A 17316-nucleotide genomic window follows, 5' to 3' on the forward strand; every position below is an offset into this window, starting at 1 on the left:
GAATGTCATCTGCCCCCCCACCCTACCAATAGCTGCTGGCTGAGGTTGCCAGTGTCATATGCCTCAAAACTGGCAACCTCTTCTGAGCTGTACTGTACTGGGATATGAAGGCTCTGTTTGTTTGGGGCTGGGGATGAGGTTTGGGAAAGGCTGGCATTTGCTTCAGCGGGCACAGATTGTACTGATAACTCACCTCTAAATGAGGCCGGTCATCAGTGCAGTCAGCTGCTTTAACTGATGATGAGCGATGAGCCCTTAGTTTGCCTGCCTTCAGCAACACCATTCTTGTGCTCACATCGATTCTGCACCCTGATTATTTGTTTCGTTTGGTTCTTCTGACTTTGGCCTTTGTCTGGGGCCCGGAGTGCACAGCGCATCAATGCCTGTTCCCCTGTTATTCTCCCAGGACCTGAGGGAGGAGTGCCTTAAGCTGCGGACCCGCGTCTTCGACCTGGAGCAGCAGAACCGGACCCTGAGCGTCCTGTTTCAGCAGCGGGTCCGCCCCGCCTCCGACCTGCTTCTCCAGGTGAGTCCACGTCGACGCCCTCGTCCACATGCCCCGCCTTCATTTCCCCTTCTTTCTCATTAGATTTTCTTGCAGCAGCCCTCAGGCTGTGCTCTACAGTGGACCCACAGTCCTTTAAACAGGAATGGCAAAAATAGGAACTGTGCTACAGATTTAGCTTCAGGAAGGTTCTGAGCTGAACACACACTGCCTCAGGTCCTGCATAATTCACAGGTCCCCTTTCTGAATAAAAAGGAAATAATGATGAAGTGTGCACCCATAGACAGATGTGCGTCTGACTCACAGGTCAAAGAGCAGCATTTACTCAACCCCGTCAATCATCGCGTCAAGGCATACACGTGTACCCTACGGCCTGCCCAGAGAGCTGTGGCATACACGTGTACCCTACGGCCTGCCCAGAGAGCTGTGGCATACACGCGTGTTTCCGGCGTGTGCGTGTCACCACTGAAGAAGTGACTCAGCGAGCTCCTGGCTCCTGCTAATGGAGAAACGATTTGCCGCAGAGCCTGAAAATCCATTCTGATGGACGCGCTAGACCTTATTACCATAACGTGCTGTGTAGAGGTTGCACCTGGGAATTTGTGCGACAGCGTGTCGCTCTGCTGCTGAACGTCAGCCCGGTTTTTATTGCTCTTTAAAAATGACTAGGGGTCAGGCGTAGCTTCCGTGCTCCAATTTGCCACAGGCTGCTGATTGTCTAATGCCCCGCTGTTCTGCTGGAGAGCTCAAACCAGGCCAGCGCACACGACCGCCGCATTGCCCTCAGCAACCCCAGCTGCAGCTCATGGCGTCACACTGAGCTGGTGGAAGCAACTGCTTGGCCCCTCGAGGCCAAAGTTCTCCCCCATGAATCCAGATTACTCCTCTATACCGTACATCTGGTTGCCTGCTGTGAGCCACTGGTGACACTGAGCTGCTGCCTCTAAAAATAATACTGATGATCACACAAAAAGGTCAAGGAAGAATTGATAATGAAAGTTTCAAACATTTCTATCCTCACTTTGTGAGCCCTCCAAGTGCTATGGCCTCATTCATAGCGATGCAGAGCAGAGACCTTTTATTGGTTAACACACGTGAGGGGTTGACATGGGTCAGGGTAGTTCCACCTGTTTTTGGGATTGTAGAGGCTCCCTCCCGTTGCTGCTGAGAGCAGTCCCATCGAGCCATTGCACAGTTAATTCCCAGAGGAGTCATAGAGCTATGCATGTCAGTCATGATTTAAAAAACCTTTCGTAAGTGGGCCTAGTTCTAATGAGACAAAGACGCTCTGTCACATTTGAGCGGGTTGTGCCTCAATTTGAATTTGAAATTGATGGTAGTTATTCATTAAACAGTGTTTGCTCCAATGGCTTAGGAAGTACAACAGTGCCTCTGTAATCACAGGGATTATCAGGGCCATTTGAGAGAAAACAAGCACTTCAGTAACCTGGTGAGAACCAATATACAAAGTTCTCCCAAGGACAGCCTCAAAATAGGCCTGTTTAAGCTGCTCTTCCCGTAAGGCAGTGGTTCTCAAACTCGGTCCTGGGGGACCCCTGGTTTTCATTCCAACCTCAACAGCAATCCCAGAATTTTAACAAGTTGTTAATTTTTCTTAATTAGGTGCTTTTCATGTTTTAGAGCTGGGGTTCCAGAAAGTGCCAGTGTGGGTACACACACCTGATTCTACTAATCAATCACTAGAGTCATTGCTAAGCACCTCGATTAGTAGAATCAGGATCAGGTGCGTGTACCCACATTGGCCCTTTCTGGAACCCGAGCTCTAAAACATGAAAAGCACCTAATTAAGAAAAATGAACAGCTTGTTAAAATTCTGGGATTGCTGTTGAGGTTGGAATGAAAACCAGCATACACAGGGGTCCCGCAGGACTGAGTTTGAGAACCACTGCCTTAAAGGGATCCTTCACCTTATTATTTCTAAAGTATTTTTTACGTTTTAGCGGATATTCTGGATTGGCCCAGGTAGCTTTTAAGTGCAGTGGAGGATATATTAGTTACTTACAGCCAACTGGCTTTACGTTAGCAGGTATAGGGGCATTCAGGGTATGTGGTCTAAAGAAATAAAAACACTTGAGGTAACTCCGGAACAGCTTGTACTGCAGTGTTATGCCGCCATTATTCATATGCATTTTACCTGATTTTTCTTCAAAAAGTTACGTTTTTGAAGATCAAGAATCCAAAGAAGTATCTAAAACTCCCAGAAATCGCATTATCCTTTTAAGATACTTTACCAGATACTTTTTGTGCTGGGCATTGGAGTAAGTCTCACTGCTCTCATTTTCAGGTTTAAATCTGATTTAAAAGTTGTTATATCCGCAAGCTGAGAGATGGATGGATAATGCAACTTCAAATAAATGTGTTGCTAGTGTCCAAAAACACATGGGAAATAACACAGGTCAGATTATATTTGCATGTCCAGCAGGGGGCTCCACCACGCTCTGGGGTTTGTGCAGAGCTGAAAATATGCAGTTTGTAATTTTTTTATTTTTTATTTATGTAAACCTTTATTTGACCAGCTAAAATTCTCATTGATATTAAAAATCTCTTTTGCAAGAGAGACCTGACTAAGGGGGTAGCAGAGAAGGCATCCAGCAAAGTTTCCTACGAGGACAACAAAAAAAAACACGCTTGGTTAAATATCAGAAATAAAATCTAAATTAATAGTATCAATAAAATAAAAATATAGTATTAAAAATAAACTGTGCAGAAACATTAACCCATAAGTTACTTGCTAGATTCTTTAAAATTGATGAGAATTCACCAGCATAAATCATACCGGTCAGTTTTAAGTCCTTTTGTAGTGTGTTCCATGTAGAGAGGGCTAGGAATATGGCTTTTTAGAATGTGGGACCAATGTTATCTGCTAAGAGTTTAATTAACACTGGACATTTTACTGTGCAGGGTACGTTGGGGTGTAAGAACTTTACACCCAATATTAAACTGTACACACAATGATAGACAGAATCTAACATCCGTAAACATCGGGCTAATGCTTCCCTTTAAGCAGATGCTCATAATAAAGAAATGGCAAGAATGTGTGTTTATAGTCTGATGCTGTAGTCGCCTCTGCAGACATGTCCAACAATGAGGAAATTATTGGTACCAAAATTGTCCAGATGCTGAACTTCCTAATCTTTTTTTTTGTTGTGGTTGTTGTTTTCAATGCTACAATAGCAACGCCACAGTGAGAATAAATATGTGGTTTCTTTGCAGCGTCATTAATTCAACTGAGAGCTCGTAATGTGGTTTCACGCTGTGTGATTTCAACAATATATTTACTGTCGGCCGTACAGGATTTTCCTCCTGATCGAGTTTCTCTGTGGAGGTCGAACGAGGTTCAGAGCACAAACAGTTCAGGTGTTTGATTCCATGGGCTTTTGCACAGCTGCTAATCGTAACTGGCTTTATATGAGTGAATTATTAGCTTGTCCTCGCACTCTTACTCATACTCTTATGGTGATGTGCGTGCTACTGGCGTAGCTTCTTTACCCTCGATATCCTCTGCATTAATGAACTGGCCTGTCATTCATCAAAACGGGCTTCTGCGCTGTCACTCTAAAGGGACACTGTGCTCCTGTGGATTGGAATAAAAACGTGATCAGACACAGCACGTGCGTCTTACTGTTTGATCAGACATCCTCCTTTTTCCCATACATGTTGTTGTTTTTTGGAACCAAAAATATCAGTCCAGCCAGGATTTCTAAATTCCTGAAAAGGTACATTCATGTTTGTTCATTCCATAGACCATATATAAATAAACAATTAGCCTATTATTTTCCTGATGCCTATCCACCCTATCCTCTTTTTCTGAAAGCCAAAATATGGACACCCTAGTTACTGCTGGCAAGGACGCCTCATTTGCTTTGCCTTTCAGTGAGATGCTTGTGAAACCTTATTAATTAGGGTACATTTATTTGTTTCCAAGGTGGCTGTTGTGATTTTCTGTAGTGAAGACTCTCACATAGCTTTGGAGGTTAGCAACGCTACCAGAATGCTGTTGCGTTTGCAGCAGGTCCACCATGTCAGTTTAGGGAAGCTGAATTAGCCCAGGTGTTCATGAAAGTGCATTAAATCGCTGAGTCGCTTTATGCCAGCTCATTAAAAGCACAGCTGCTTGGTGAATGGTGGTGTCACTTGGCAGGAAATGTAGGCCCGAGTCCATTTTTTTGTTCTTTCTCTGCTGAGATTTCTTCTTTGTTAATATTTTTTATGGCATCTATTGTTCCAGTGCTTCCTAGACGTACTTTTGTTTGTGTTAGCTTTGTGTGGGAGTCATCCTCGTTCCCATCATGCTCGTCAGCCTGATTCAATTGCAGTGCTTCAAAAAGAATTTTAAGTTTGTTTTCTCTGTTCTTTTAAGTATTTTTTCAAAAAACACGTCGAGCATACAGAAAGCATATCAGTTTGTCTGGTGTTGTGCCACACCGGCTGCTGAGCTGAAGCATCACGGGCCAGTCCACAGTTTTGATTGTCCGTTTTCAAAATTTTATATCTTGTTTTGAACATGAACCGTGAAAGGTCCTGAGGGCTGGGTGTCACGCCTTCACACCCCCTCCCCAACCAAACCCCCCACTCCCACTCCCCCCCCCCACCTCCAAATCCCCCCACCCCCACTCAAGGCCCCCGTGGCACTATTGACTAAATCATTGATGACTGTGCTGAGACGGTGAAATGCTGCACCCCATGATAAGATCGCCCTCCCTGTGACCGCGTGGTCCATTAGCGCATTAACCGTGTCCGGCTGCTGCCACGTGACTCAGATAGGCTAAAGGACACAGAAGAGGGTGTCGCTGGGACGCAGAATGACTCATGGTCTGCCAGGACCTCCTGGGATGGTTGATCATTTTCCAAAACAGACTAATCTGAATTTGCACTCTTTTTTAAAGGTGCGTCCCCAGGAGGTGGTGATGGTGTACACTAGCGCAGGCTCGTAAGCGAAGTTTAGCACGATAGCTGCGGTGTCTTCCTGGTCTGGGTGCGTTTGCTGTTTTGGAGTTGACGGCAGGCCTCTCTCCGAAGGCCTATGTGCGCGCGCAAGCCGCTCGTTTAGATGAGGACCCACGTCGCGGTTATTTACAGCTACCACTGGGGGGGAATTAGCAGAAATAAAAGGAAAGCATTACCTGCATGTTTGCCCCGAGGCAGAACCATTCCGTTTTAATGATCCTTTTTTTCTTAAGACGGAGCAGAGCAAACTCAAAAAGAGGGGTATGCCAGGGGGGACCCCGACACACACACGTCTGTGGGGGGTGGGTATTTGTATCAGAAGAAACGCCCGTGGACATTGTCAGGCGAAAACATAAAACAGATGCTTATTCATTAAAGGGAGACATTGATATCAGAGCAATTTGTGTTCAGGAGAGTAAATCAACTGAAGGGAACTTACAGAAAGCCCCAAAGCTTTACATAAACAATATAACAAACTGAATTACAAAATTAAAATGTTTATGAAGTGAAATATTATATATTATTATTATGTGTCAGTTGAGACTATATATTCAGGACATATGAGTTTCATTTGCATCTGCTTTTTGTTTACTTGTGGACTGGAATACTTGAGAAAGCATTGTGTAAAATATATTCTACATTAAATATACTGTATGAAACTGCACATTTGAGCTAGTAATAATTGACAGTAGGTCTTATTGTTATATTGTTTGGAGGAATGTTTTAAGGATAGAATATGTATTTCCTAGTTTGATGCAATATCTTCCCATACAATAAAATCTTTCATCAGGAACTGGAGCTCAGAGCATTTTTCAGTGTGCCCGTGGTGAAAAAGGAGCAGGTCATAGGGTGAAGTATCACTGTGGAAATCTGACCCATTAAAAGTCCAGAGGGCTGCTACAGTGACCCAGTCGGGCTCCGAGTTTCCCTGGCGACGGTCTGAGCCTGCGGTTGGCTTTTTCTTGCTGATGCCACACGGACATTTTCCCTGTACTTGAGGGCAGTGAATTGTCAGTCAGTCCAGATTTGTCTTACTGTGTGTTCAACTGAATGTATATTCGTAACTGGATCATCAGAACATCTTTCTGTTTTACAATTAATTCATCCCTTTACGACATAGAATGTCTGTGTGTGTGTGCGTGTGTGTGTGTGTGTTTCACATGGGATGCAAACACCACTAATACATATTATTAATTATTAGTGATGTTTCTGTGGTCATATATTTTATTATATAAGCATATATTATTAGTTGTAGTGCCATGAGTTGCCTGCCTCCAGACCTGTGAGGTAAAGGGAGAGATGTATTAGTTGTTTTTAAGAACAGCAGGGCAGTGTGCCCTCCTTTCATATCTCTGCTGCATTCAGGCGGGTAAAAAGGGGAGAGGGCACCGCAGAGACGGGCGCAGCGCTGAGAAAGTGCCGTGGCAGGGCATCGGACGCCCGCCTACTCTGGGAGACGGCTGCCCTGCGGACTGCGCCCAGGGTTAGGCTTTTAAAAAGCCACTGCGTTGAGGTGCAGTCTGAAAAGGGTTTTTTTAAGACCTCAGTGAATGTGACTTCCTGACTGATTCGGCCGTCGGGGGACGAGCGCAGGGAAGGAGCTGGGGGTCCGAGGAGGCGGGGCTTTCGGTGTGCAGAGGCACTTTAGCCCGGTGCATTTCAGCCCGGAACTTTCTCTTTCAATATCTCCTGCGTTCATGAGTACATTAGCCAGCCCGGCACGTTCCTTTCCTCTACCGCATCGACCGGCGACAGAGAATGGAGCGAAGCGCGGATTCCTTTACCAGCGTGACCCCACTGCTCTCCCAACTTCCCAGAATAGCGAGAGCAGCGGTCTCATCCGAAGCGCATCGACGCGGACATCCGACTCCCTGCCCCGCTCCCCGCTCAGCCCGGAGCAGAAAGGGCAGGGCATAACCGCGCCGTTTATTCGACACGACACCCCAAAAAAGCTTTTATTAGCGTAGCGAAAAGCTCCGGAGGGGCATTTACCGCCTGGGACAGCCTTCAGCCCGGGGATGACTTATGACCGCAGCAGGACGAAACCGTCTCAGAGTGCAGTCTGCAGTAAAGCCCGAGTCCAGACACTTCCTTTTAATGGACCGTGAATGGACCGTGTGCTCATCATATTTCAAATTACAGGAAAATATAGTAGTACGGGGTCAAGAATATCAATTATAAATTTTGAAAAGTCCGAAAAAAGGCTTGATTTGTCCCCCCGAATAAAACTGCTTTTGAATAATTGAATGCTGCTCCAGACCAGAGAGAAGCCACTTAAGCAGGATACATTTGTTACTATGTATCATTAGTGTTGCAATATAGCCATGTAATGTGAATTAACGGTTCCATTTTTCACCCCTTCAGACTGGGCGTATTAATTATAAACAGGAACAGTATTTCGGAGGACACATGAAACAATACAGTTTGTTTTTGGCTGAATAAGATTATTATGGTTATTTTAACATATTTGTGCTGTTTTCATGAATAAGTGGACATGGTCAGCTTTCACAGTCTTGGCTGTGTGAAACCTTAAATCAGCAGCCAACATTACAGACTTAAAGCTTTACGGACATTGTTTGAAGTAGTTATTGCAATCACTGAAAGGTAAATTACAGGATTATTATTATTATTATTACATCAGAGGGCAGTCCTGGGGGCCTTTACAGTGCATTTTTATTGTTGAATAAAATTGGAGATTGAGAGCTAACTCTATTTTAAGTTGCGTGCGTATGCACTTGCATGCGTGTGAGTTCCTGTTTGTGTGTGTCTGTGTGTCATTTACACCGTCCTGCTAGGTCTGTTTGCTCTTTTGTGATGTCAAACCTCAGTGAATGACAGCTTTGCTGTCGCAAAACACACTTCAATGAATTTTCATGTCAGATTATCTTTGCATGAGACTGTGCAGCATCTTTGCCTAGTGGCCTACAGATCTATCAGTTGGTGTCAATTTTCTGCCCATGTTATTTAATAAAATATGATTTTCAGGGGGCATTTGTATTCATGAATGTTTTTTTCTTTAAAAAATCAAAAAAAAAAAGGGAAAAAGAAGACAACTTAAAGTTAAGTTTCAGTTCTTAGGTTTCATTTTTTTAAAATTGTGGAAAAAAGTATATTTTGTTGTCAAAAGAACTTTCATTTTTATAAATGATTTGCATTACATGCATGGAGTTATGCATACTTATAAAATAAATCATTTTTTGGGGAGTTGTGGACCATTCCTTGCGTGTTAGAGGAGAGTGGTGTCTCGCTGGCAGTAACGCGACGAGGCAGCCTCTGATAGCAGCAGGCTATGTGATGAAATGATCATGGCAGGGGTGAGAACGGAACTAATCATGAGAATTGATCCGCTGCCTCCAATTCTGTTACCGCCGGCATCAATCAGTATTTCTGCCAATAGGCACAGCATGATTATTCAAGAGCTACCGTGCATTCACCAAGTTCTGGTTCCCCATGATATTGAACAGACAGCAACATATATTATTAATAATAATAATAATAAGAAGAAGAAGAAGAAGAATAAGATGGTAAATGGTAAATGGACTGCATTTATATAGCGCTTTTATCCAAAGCGCTTTACAATTGATGCCTCTCAAGAAGAAGAAGAAGAAGAAGAAGAAGAAGAAGAAAGTGTTTCTGCTGTTATTGTTATTATTTCCCTTGTTTTGTTCCACACATTTTAAAATCCCTTCTTCCGACGCTGCTGACACTATATTCCCTACAGGATTTGAACCCACAGCCCCCATTTCTGGAGCCTTAAAGCACATTCCTGTCTGGGATTTGGAGCACAGGGGGCCCAAACCGTGTCTTTTTAATGATGGAACAGGAGGCACTGCCTCCCTCCTCCACAAGGCCACGCTGGCTTTGCTTGTTCCAGACTGTGTCCAAAGGCTAAGTGTGGGCAGTGAGTTACTGTCTCTGAGGGGGTGTTACAGGGGAGAATAAGCATTTCTTAATCTCAGTTTGACTGAATGTATCCCCCCTTTATCTCTTTACCTCATGTCAGTTAAAGCCAAAATCATAAAAAATTAGCTTATTATTTATTTATTTATTTATTTATTCAGGAGAGAGCACTATTGTGAGAGCTGCTAACTCCCGCATGCTTCCTGTTATATCCTAAACATGTTCAGTGTGAGTGATGCCATCAGTCCATCGCGGTCAGACTGGCATTGCCCAGGGGCAGAGAGAACTACAGCGGCCTCGGCTCTCTTACAGACGCAGTGTGCCCACTTCAGCAGGTCTCAGCCATGGCTGTTTCCAGAAAGAAGTGTTATGGTAGCAAGCATTCAGCATCACCCTTTTTCAAAAGTAATAACATAGATAATATAGAATAAAACAAAGGATATATTTAAAGCACGCACTGTCTGCGTGTTACAATTCTATAAAAAAAATTATGACAAAAGGTTAAAAAATAATTACGGAAAAACGTTTATATAATTACAGCAATCATAATTCTAATGATAGAGAACTTTCAGAAGTCGATTTGTGAAAAGAAGATTCTGGGAAAAAATGGTTGTATAAAAAATGAATGTAAGGAAAATGAGACAGAAAATTCTGTGTTTTAGAATGCATATAATTCTACACAATTCTGCACAAAAATAATGCATATATACAATGAGTTGGACTATTCACAGAATGTCTGTTAACTCAAGCTAGCCATTCAGGAAAGCTCAGCCATACTCTTTTTGAGCCTTGACCCTTGGCTGCTTTTACGTAGCATTCAGTCCAGTGTTTATGAGAATAGTTCACTCTTGTATAAGATGTTATAAGATGAGGCTCTTGATCTGTTTTAAAAGAGGCTATCTGTGTGACTTTGGCCTTTCCACACATTTCTAGATTCCCTGATCATTACAAAGATTTCAAAGTGTGTGTGTGTGTGTGTGTGTTAAAACCCCCTGATAACATTGTTGAAATCAGCTGACATATGTAGCAGTTGTTGTAATAAAAAGCTGAGATTCTTCTTAGGCCCAAAACACATCACCCGCCTGCCTGTCAAGACTTGTCATCAGCAACCAACCAACCACAGAACCTAAGGACGGTTTCCGAACTGCCAGTGGATTCACCTAGTTAGCCGGCATTCACCTCACCGCAATACCGCAACCGCGCCGGCATGCAGCGGACGTTCGACTGCGGTCCTGATGATTTAATCCTCTCAGAGCGCCGCGAAAAAGAACCGTGTCTGAGGACACTGCGTGGATCCGAATCATTCCTCAAAGCTGACGAGGCTCATTCACTGGAGCGTCATCGGCACCCTGGAGTGGGTGTGGTTTTGGGCGGGGCTGTCTCCACTGGCGTATCGTCTGGAGGAACGCCCTCTGAACTGCCTCAGGGAAACGGCCAGGTGTGATGCGCAGGGCGCCGGACTGTGAGGCTCTGCTCTGTGTAAGGGTGGTAACGGTCGTTAAGCAGATGACTGATCCCTTTAATGGCCTGTTTCAGCGGGGGGTGGAGCTGCTGCACATGGAGCCGGCAGGGCGTTTTGAGCAGAGGAACCGCGTCCCCAGCCTCAGCCATTTCAGGCTCCCCACGTAGCAGGATCTGTCCCAGGGTCCATCCCATTTGAGTCATCAATTATATGAATGTCTGAAACCCTGCAGATATCTTACCATGGCCTTTCCCCTTTCCAGGAGTAATCCAGTGCCCTGGAGTATATTAAATGTTCTTGCTGTAACGCAGGGGCTTATGCTTTACTAAAAATACCCTGGCCAATAAGGGCTGATGTATTTGCCTAATGCCGCAAACTAATGGCTCTTAGCTAGTCTTAACGAGAAGGCTAGTAGGAAATAAATATTTGAAGGAGTCCAGGGGAGGAGGTTAAAGGGCGGTGTTAGGTAGTCACATGCGCTGTGTGGCCCCCAGCTCGGCCCCACACGCCACTGCGCCAGTGGGCTTTAATGGCAGCACCACAGTCACTCAAGGTGACATTCACTTATTTCATCCTCTGCAATATAACACACGAAATTCATCTTTTCGGCCTGCATACCCAGGCAAAAAAAAGGATTTTTTTTTTTTTTTTAATGAGTAGAGCAGAAATGTAACGGGCTTATTGTGTGCTAAAGATCTTTCGGCGCGCGATAGATATGAAAGCGAGAGAACGGGGTCCCCGAGCCGGCATTAAAGTTGCCCTCTGTGGGGACTGGTGTCATAAATCTAGTGTCCTATTGTAGCACATTTGTAGAGATCCAACAAGACCACTCTGAGAAACGCAGAGGTAATTAGCTCACAGATTAATAGGAGGAAATGCATTCAGTTAAGCATCCTTCCCCAGCGCACTAAAAAAATAAAGAACGGAACAGAGTATAAAGTCATGGGTGAATATTAATGACCGAGGAAAAAAATCAGCCGAGTCCCCAGCTCCCCAATGAAATTATTTTCCATTCACATTAATTATTCCTAACAGATGACATTAATGACTTTGAGTCTTTAAGCTATGGAGGAAGACCCTTATTGGGCCTCTGTTCTCAGCTGTTAAAAAAAGGTCACTTTTAAAATGGCTGTTTGAGTCCATTTTAATTTTACAGGAATTTTGGGCCTCTCAGTATCAGGAATTGAAATTTGCATGGACCGGTATAATGAGGCTTTGCTTACAAATGCCTAAGAGCGTGACAATAGATTGGATTTTTTAAAAGATATACACTACAGCTGTGGATGAAAGATGATTACAAAAATGTAAAGCATTTTTTTCATTGATTACTCAATATATTTTAATGATGCTGCTGAATTGTTTTTGTGAAATTCTTAATATCCAAGAATTTATCCACAATTTGTCTCCTAATTTAAAATACCCAGTCAGTCCGATTTGTACTGTAGATCTGCTCCAATGCTGCACTGGGAGTTCAGACACATGCCCGTCCCCCTCCAGAGCACGTCCCTCAGCCGCAGCTGCTGCCCATTCTCCACTCCATTGGCTGAGCCGCACTGATTGTTCATTTGCAGCCAATGGCCATTCAGGCTGCAGCTGTCAATCAACCTACATAGCCCTGATGATTGAAACCCTCCCTCCCTGGGCCTTAGCAACGGGAGGTCTTGTACTGTAGGTTGCTGGTCTCAGTCTGCACTGGCTTGGTTAGAACTTTGCGTTTGTTGTATCTCTTGGGACTAAACTTTCCTCCTCTGGGGAATTGCTGCACTTTGATCCCTGATCTTTGCACTTCTTTCTTCAGGAGTGTCTGCTAAACGCTAAATGAAAATGAAAAGGATTCAGAGCTTGTATGGGGGTGCTTCCTCTGGCTTTTGATGTTTTTGGGAGAATGTGGATGTGCGTCTTATTGGGCGGGGCTCTTCAGCTCAGGGCGGATGGATCCCTGCTGCTCGCACGTCTGACTCCCATGCTTTGCATATCTCCTCTTTTTCAGAAGCTCCACTCGAAAATCATGGGCCTGTCTTTGGGGGACCTGTCCCTGGAGCCGGAGAGGAGCAAGAGCTTCCTGCTGCCTCGGAACGCGGACTCGCCCCCACACGTGAGAATTCACCTCCCTAAATTCATGGATGAACAGGGATAAATACATAAGAGAACATGTTAGTGCATGAAAAAATGTCTTTGCTGTTCGTCCTCTGTCCTAACACGATCTTGGTCAGTTTATCTTAACTGAAGAAGGGCACCAAATTTCTTTTTTTTAATGTCCCTGCTGCACTGAAATTCAATCCCATGCTGCATCGCCTTAGGGGCCAAGAGTAAGGAAAAAAGATATGCTCGTCATATTCCTGCAACAGGGGAGTATTGATTACGGCTCAACCTAAGACGGAGGAGAGGATATTGTAGCTTTATACTCATTGGACATTTATGATATATTATGCATGAACTTTTGAAAAATGAATGCAATCTTTAAACCCAATAGGGAGAGGGAGTAAAGGGTCGTGCATATTATGTTGTGGTGATAGCAAGTGAGCTAATAAAAGTATTTTGGAAGCCAGTGTACTATGGCTTAAAGCTGACTGAATGTCCCGTTACTGAATCTTCTGATTCAGTGATGTTACCAAGCCTTGCACTGTTGTGCAGGTTTTGAAACAGCATAATCAAGGTTCACACGGTACACCTAGCCAGCCAATATGGGAACACAGAAATCGTATAAAATTAAATGCCCTCATTAATTCATTGTAAAAGAGGGGCCCTGTTTTGTGGTATTAGGTATTGCATTTGATTCCTCAGCTGGCCAGCGGAAGAAGAAAGTACACATTCTGATGTGATTTTTCTTCTTGCTTTCGGGCAACCGTCTGCTGAAATTGTTCTGGCGAATGAAAACGCAAAGCTGCTGAAAGCCCGTCCTTTCACCCCATGGTCAGGTTTAAAAGGCAGAACTCTATTTACGGTCCTGAATTACAGAGTGTAATGGAATCTGGGCTCTCTGACTGGCTTAACAACAGAGTGGAATGTCAAGCCCAGCCCAGTAAAGAGCGTCGACCGGCCACCTCTCACATCTGAGCTTGGAGCTCGCCGCATTCACCCCAGATCTGCTTCCCTGAGTGTAATTACCACGCTTCCAGGCGCTAGCGCTAGAGTGTCAATAAGCCGCAGTAAACTCAGCCATCCGGCTCTGACGGCCAGAAGAATCGGGCTTCGTCTGAACAGCTTTTATATAAAGAGCCGCCTCTGACAGGGCTGCCAGCGGTTGGGCTGCCATTGCGCGCTCTCCCAGCATGGGCCTCGGCCGAGGTTCTGAGTTAATCTACCTTGACTGGGCTGCAGGGTCCCGCCAGTCCTGAATGCGCTCTGAAATTAGTCCGCATCACTGCTGTGACTCCAGTCAGAGAAGACCAGGGCAGGGGTACAGAGAGACAGCACTACAAGAGCAGCCGTATCGCACTCCTGCCAAATCAAAGAGATCATCCTCACTTTTACTTTAAAACTGCAACTCTGCCTGTTTTCTCTCATTTTAGTTTCTTTTAAATTATCAATGGCAATGAGAAGTTCTATTCCTCAAGAAATTAAAAAAACCAATTAAAAGCAGGAGCAACCCACAGAGACTGTGGGGGTTGTTTTTTTATGGGAGTGTGCAAGTGCTGTAACTTCCATATCGATTCCTATGCAGCGGAAAGCTGTTCCACTGCCCTGGCTTCTGACAGACTGCCGTTCATTTGCTTCTTTCTCAAAAAAAAAGCCTGGCTTTTTTCTTAGCTGCGGCAGGGTGGAATTAATGTTTCAATTTTCTTTTTAAAACCACTATACTCTTAGCAGACCGAGACAAGTAGATTTTCATCTTGCATTTCTTACATTTAACATTAGTCATGCACTCGCCTGGCCTCGTTCTCTAGGATTTGCTGGGGTTTTTAATATGGAAATAACTGGGTTCATGCTAAGGACTCTAATGTTGTATCATGTAATCACACATACAGTGCAATGTTGATACAGGACATCTGTGTTGGCATGCACTTTCTTTCAGCTGTCTTAACTGAATTACCAGTGCTATGTCTATTGTAATATTACAATTTCACACCACTGTTTGTGTTAAATCTCCCTAAATCTGCCTACATGCATGCACACGAACACACACACACACACACACCAACAGTGGTTGCTGTCACTTTTTTTTTTTTACACATTTTGGGGATGTGTACCTTGCCCAAGTTTACAGCAGCAGTGCCCCAGCCGAGCTGTTGTTACGGTGCAGATTGAAGATTACGCCAGACTGCCCAGTGATTGTGGCAGAAAAAGCATGGAGATTACTGTTAGCCGTCTTCTCGCCGGAGTGTAAGCTGTTCGCCATCGATCCAGCAGTAAACATTCTGGCAGTGTCCTCACTGTAAGCGTGCCCCTGTCTGCCTTTCACAAACGGATCTGAAACAGTGACGCATGCCATTTGCGCGTGATCCTGAACAGCGAGAGGGGAGCATTGCTGGGTAGTGCTGGGAAAACCCTGCCGAAGCGCCTTTGGCTAAATGTTTGGATGGGTGAGGAAGCAGCTGTTAGAGCATACAGGGAATGAGGGAATGAACAGCACGTTTAGCGATGGTGTTGCTCACCCCGAGTGACCTCGCACATAACCCTAATCTGGCTGACCCCCCCCCCCCACCCCTCTCCACCAGCTGTCCAATCGAAGCTCCTTCTCTGCTGTCGGGGGTTATTTTGATGGACCCCCCCCCCCCCCAGCTGGCTCCCACCACCCTAAAAGCAGGGTGTAAACGCAGATATGAGACCGGACAGGCGTCTGGAGCGGGGGATCAGAGAGCACAAACACTCGCTCCCCAGCCGCAGGCGGCCTTGCGGAGAGGAGTCCAGTTAATTGTAAGCTGCCGCGCCACTGCAGTGTTCCCAGAGACCGCTACGCCGCTACCGTTACCCTCACTCTCTGTGCTGGAGCCGGCTGCTGCCGGGCATCCATCCCACCCAAGTCTGTATTTGACATTGCTAAAATGCTCCCTTGAAATTTCCACCGATTAGCCTTGAAGGGCTTGCTATTTTTACTGTTTTTTTCCCCCTCTGCCCTAAGAGTTCCCATTCCAAACGAAAGGCCCTGAAAAAATGAACTGTGATGCAACAAAAAGGTTTGAAATTAGAGGAGGACATATAATGGAGGAAGGAGAGGTCTTTTTTATGCTGTAAAAATATGAAATTGTGTAGAGGAACTGCCAATATGAACTGCACTGTGTATGAATGTACCACAAGCAGAGCTAAGTTTCGCAGGAATTTTCCAATTATGCATAAATGCCAGTGTTCCCAGAACACACTTGAACCCGGTCCTTTGTCCTGTATGAGGTGAAGGGAAAATGACAGTGACCATTCTGTAATAGTTCTCCCTCCATCTGGTACATTTATGCAGCCTTTCTTTGGCTAATGAATGACCGGGAAAGGAACTCAAGTCTTATTCTCAGAGTACATCGCATTCAGACTGCTGGTAACACAGGCAACTTGGACACACTGTCAGTAAAGTATATTCATCATATAGTTCATCTGTCAATGCATTATAATTACTTGGGAGCTACAAAAAGTACTGTACTGCTTAACTGAAGCACATATTTATTGAAGCGGATGTGTAGGGGCTGAGGTTAGCTTTAAGGTTAATGTTGGGTTTGGGGTTGGCGTTTTGCATTGGGGTAAAGGTTTTGGTTGGCATTGAGGCTAATTTTAGATTTGGGATTGTCGTTTGCCTTGTGGTCAGGGTTGGTTTCAGCATTGAGGTTAATGTTGGGTTTGGGGTTGACGTTTCGTATTGAGATAAGCTTTGCGGTTGAGACTAAATTATTTTGTGTTGCGGTTTGGGTTAAGGGTTGCCCCTGTAGTCAGCTACTGGGATTACAGATCTTGTGGTCAGTACAGATGTAAGAATTACATGCGACATGCGCACATAACACAGATACATGGTGGTACCAGCTGCTAAATGAAATAGTTGGCGCTGTTTTTGTACAGTAATACTGTTTGGGCATCTGCTACATCTGTGGTCCGGTGGGAACGGACAGTCCCCCGCCAGATTTAACAGCGTGTGTGTGTCTGTGCGTTGGCAGGACTCCCAGTTGAACGGGAAGGCGGGACTTCCTGCGGGAAAGTGCCTGGGCCAGCTGAGCGTGACGGTGCCGCTGGCGGCCTATCCCAGGAGCAGCTGCAGCAGCAGCGAGCTGTCCATCTCCAGCGCCTGCAGCGACTTCTCCAACAGCTCCTGCACCTGGAACGAGGGCAAGCCGGTAACGCCACGGCTCGTCCGCTGTCCCCCGCTCCCAGCTCGGTCTCCCTCGCGTCTTTCTGTCTTCCTCTCGGGGTTTTGTGCATTTCTCTTTTTTTGTCTTTCTTTTGCAAGCTGGCAACTGCCTGCTCACTTATTGTGCCCACCACTGGGGTTCCTCTCTACTCTTTTCTGTTTGTTTTTTTCAATTATCTCTTCCTTTCCTTTCTCTCATCCTTTTTTTACCCCTTT

At 45.0% G+C, this 17316-nt stretch overlaps 1 protein-coding gene across 5 annotated transcripts in view; it reads left to right on the forward strand.

Annotated features, from left to right (window-relative positions):
* The window catches only part of LOC135240391 (nck-associated protein 5-like), a 186524-nt gene that overhangs the window by 136703 nt on the left and 32505 nt on the right, over positions 1-17316 (forward strand). For all 5 annotated transcript variants that reach the window (XR_010325670.1, XM_064309802.1, XM_064309801.1 and 2 more), the window contains 3 exons: positions 407-526; positions 12826-12930; positions 16910-17086. Coding sequence is in view for 4 of the 5 variants with exons in the window: in XM_064309802.1 (XP_064165872.1) it covers positions 407-526; positions 12826-12930; positions 16910-17086 (402 nt within the window). In the remaining variant the exon portion in view is untranslated. The remainder of the gene's footprint in view (positions 1-406; positions 527-12825; positions 12931-16909; positions 17087-17316) is intronic.

Source organism: Anguilla rostrata, chromosome 15 (genome assembly GCF_018555375.3).
Source record: "Anguilla rostrata isolate EN2019 chromosome 15, ASM1855537v3, whole genome shotgun sequence".
Lineage (NCBI taxonomy): Eukaryota > Metazoa > Chordata > Actinopteri > Anguilliformes > Anguillidae > Anguilla > Anguilla rostrata.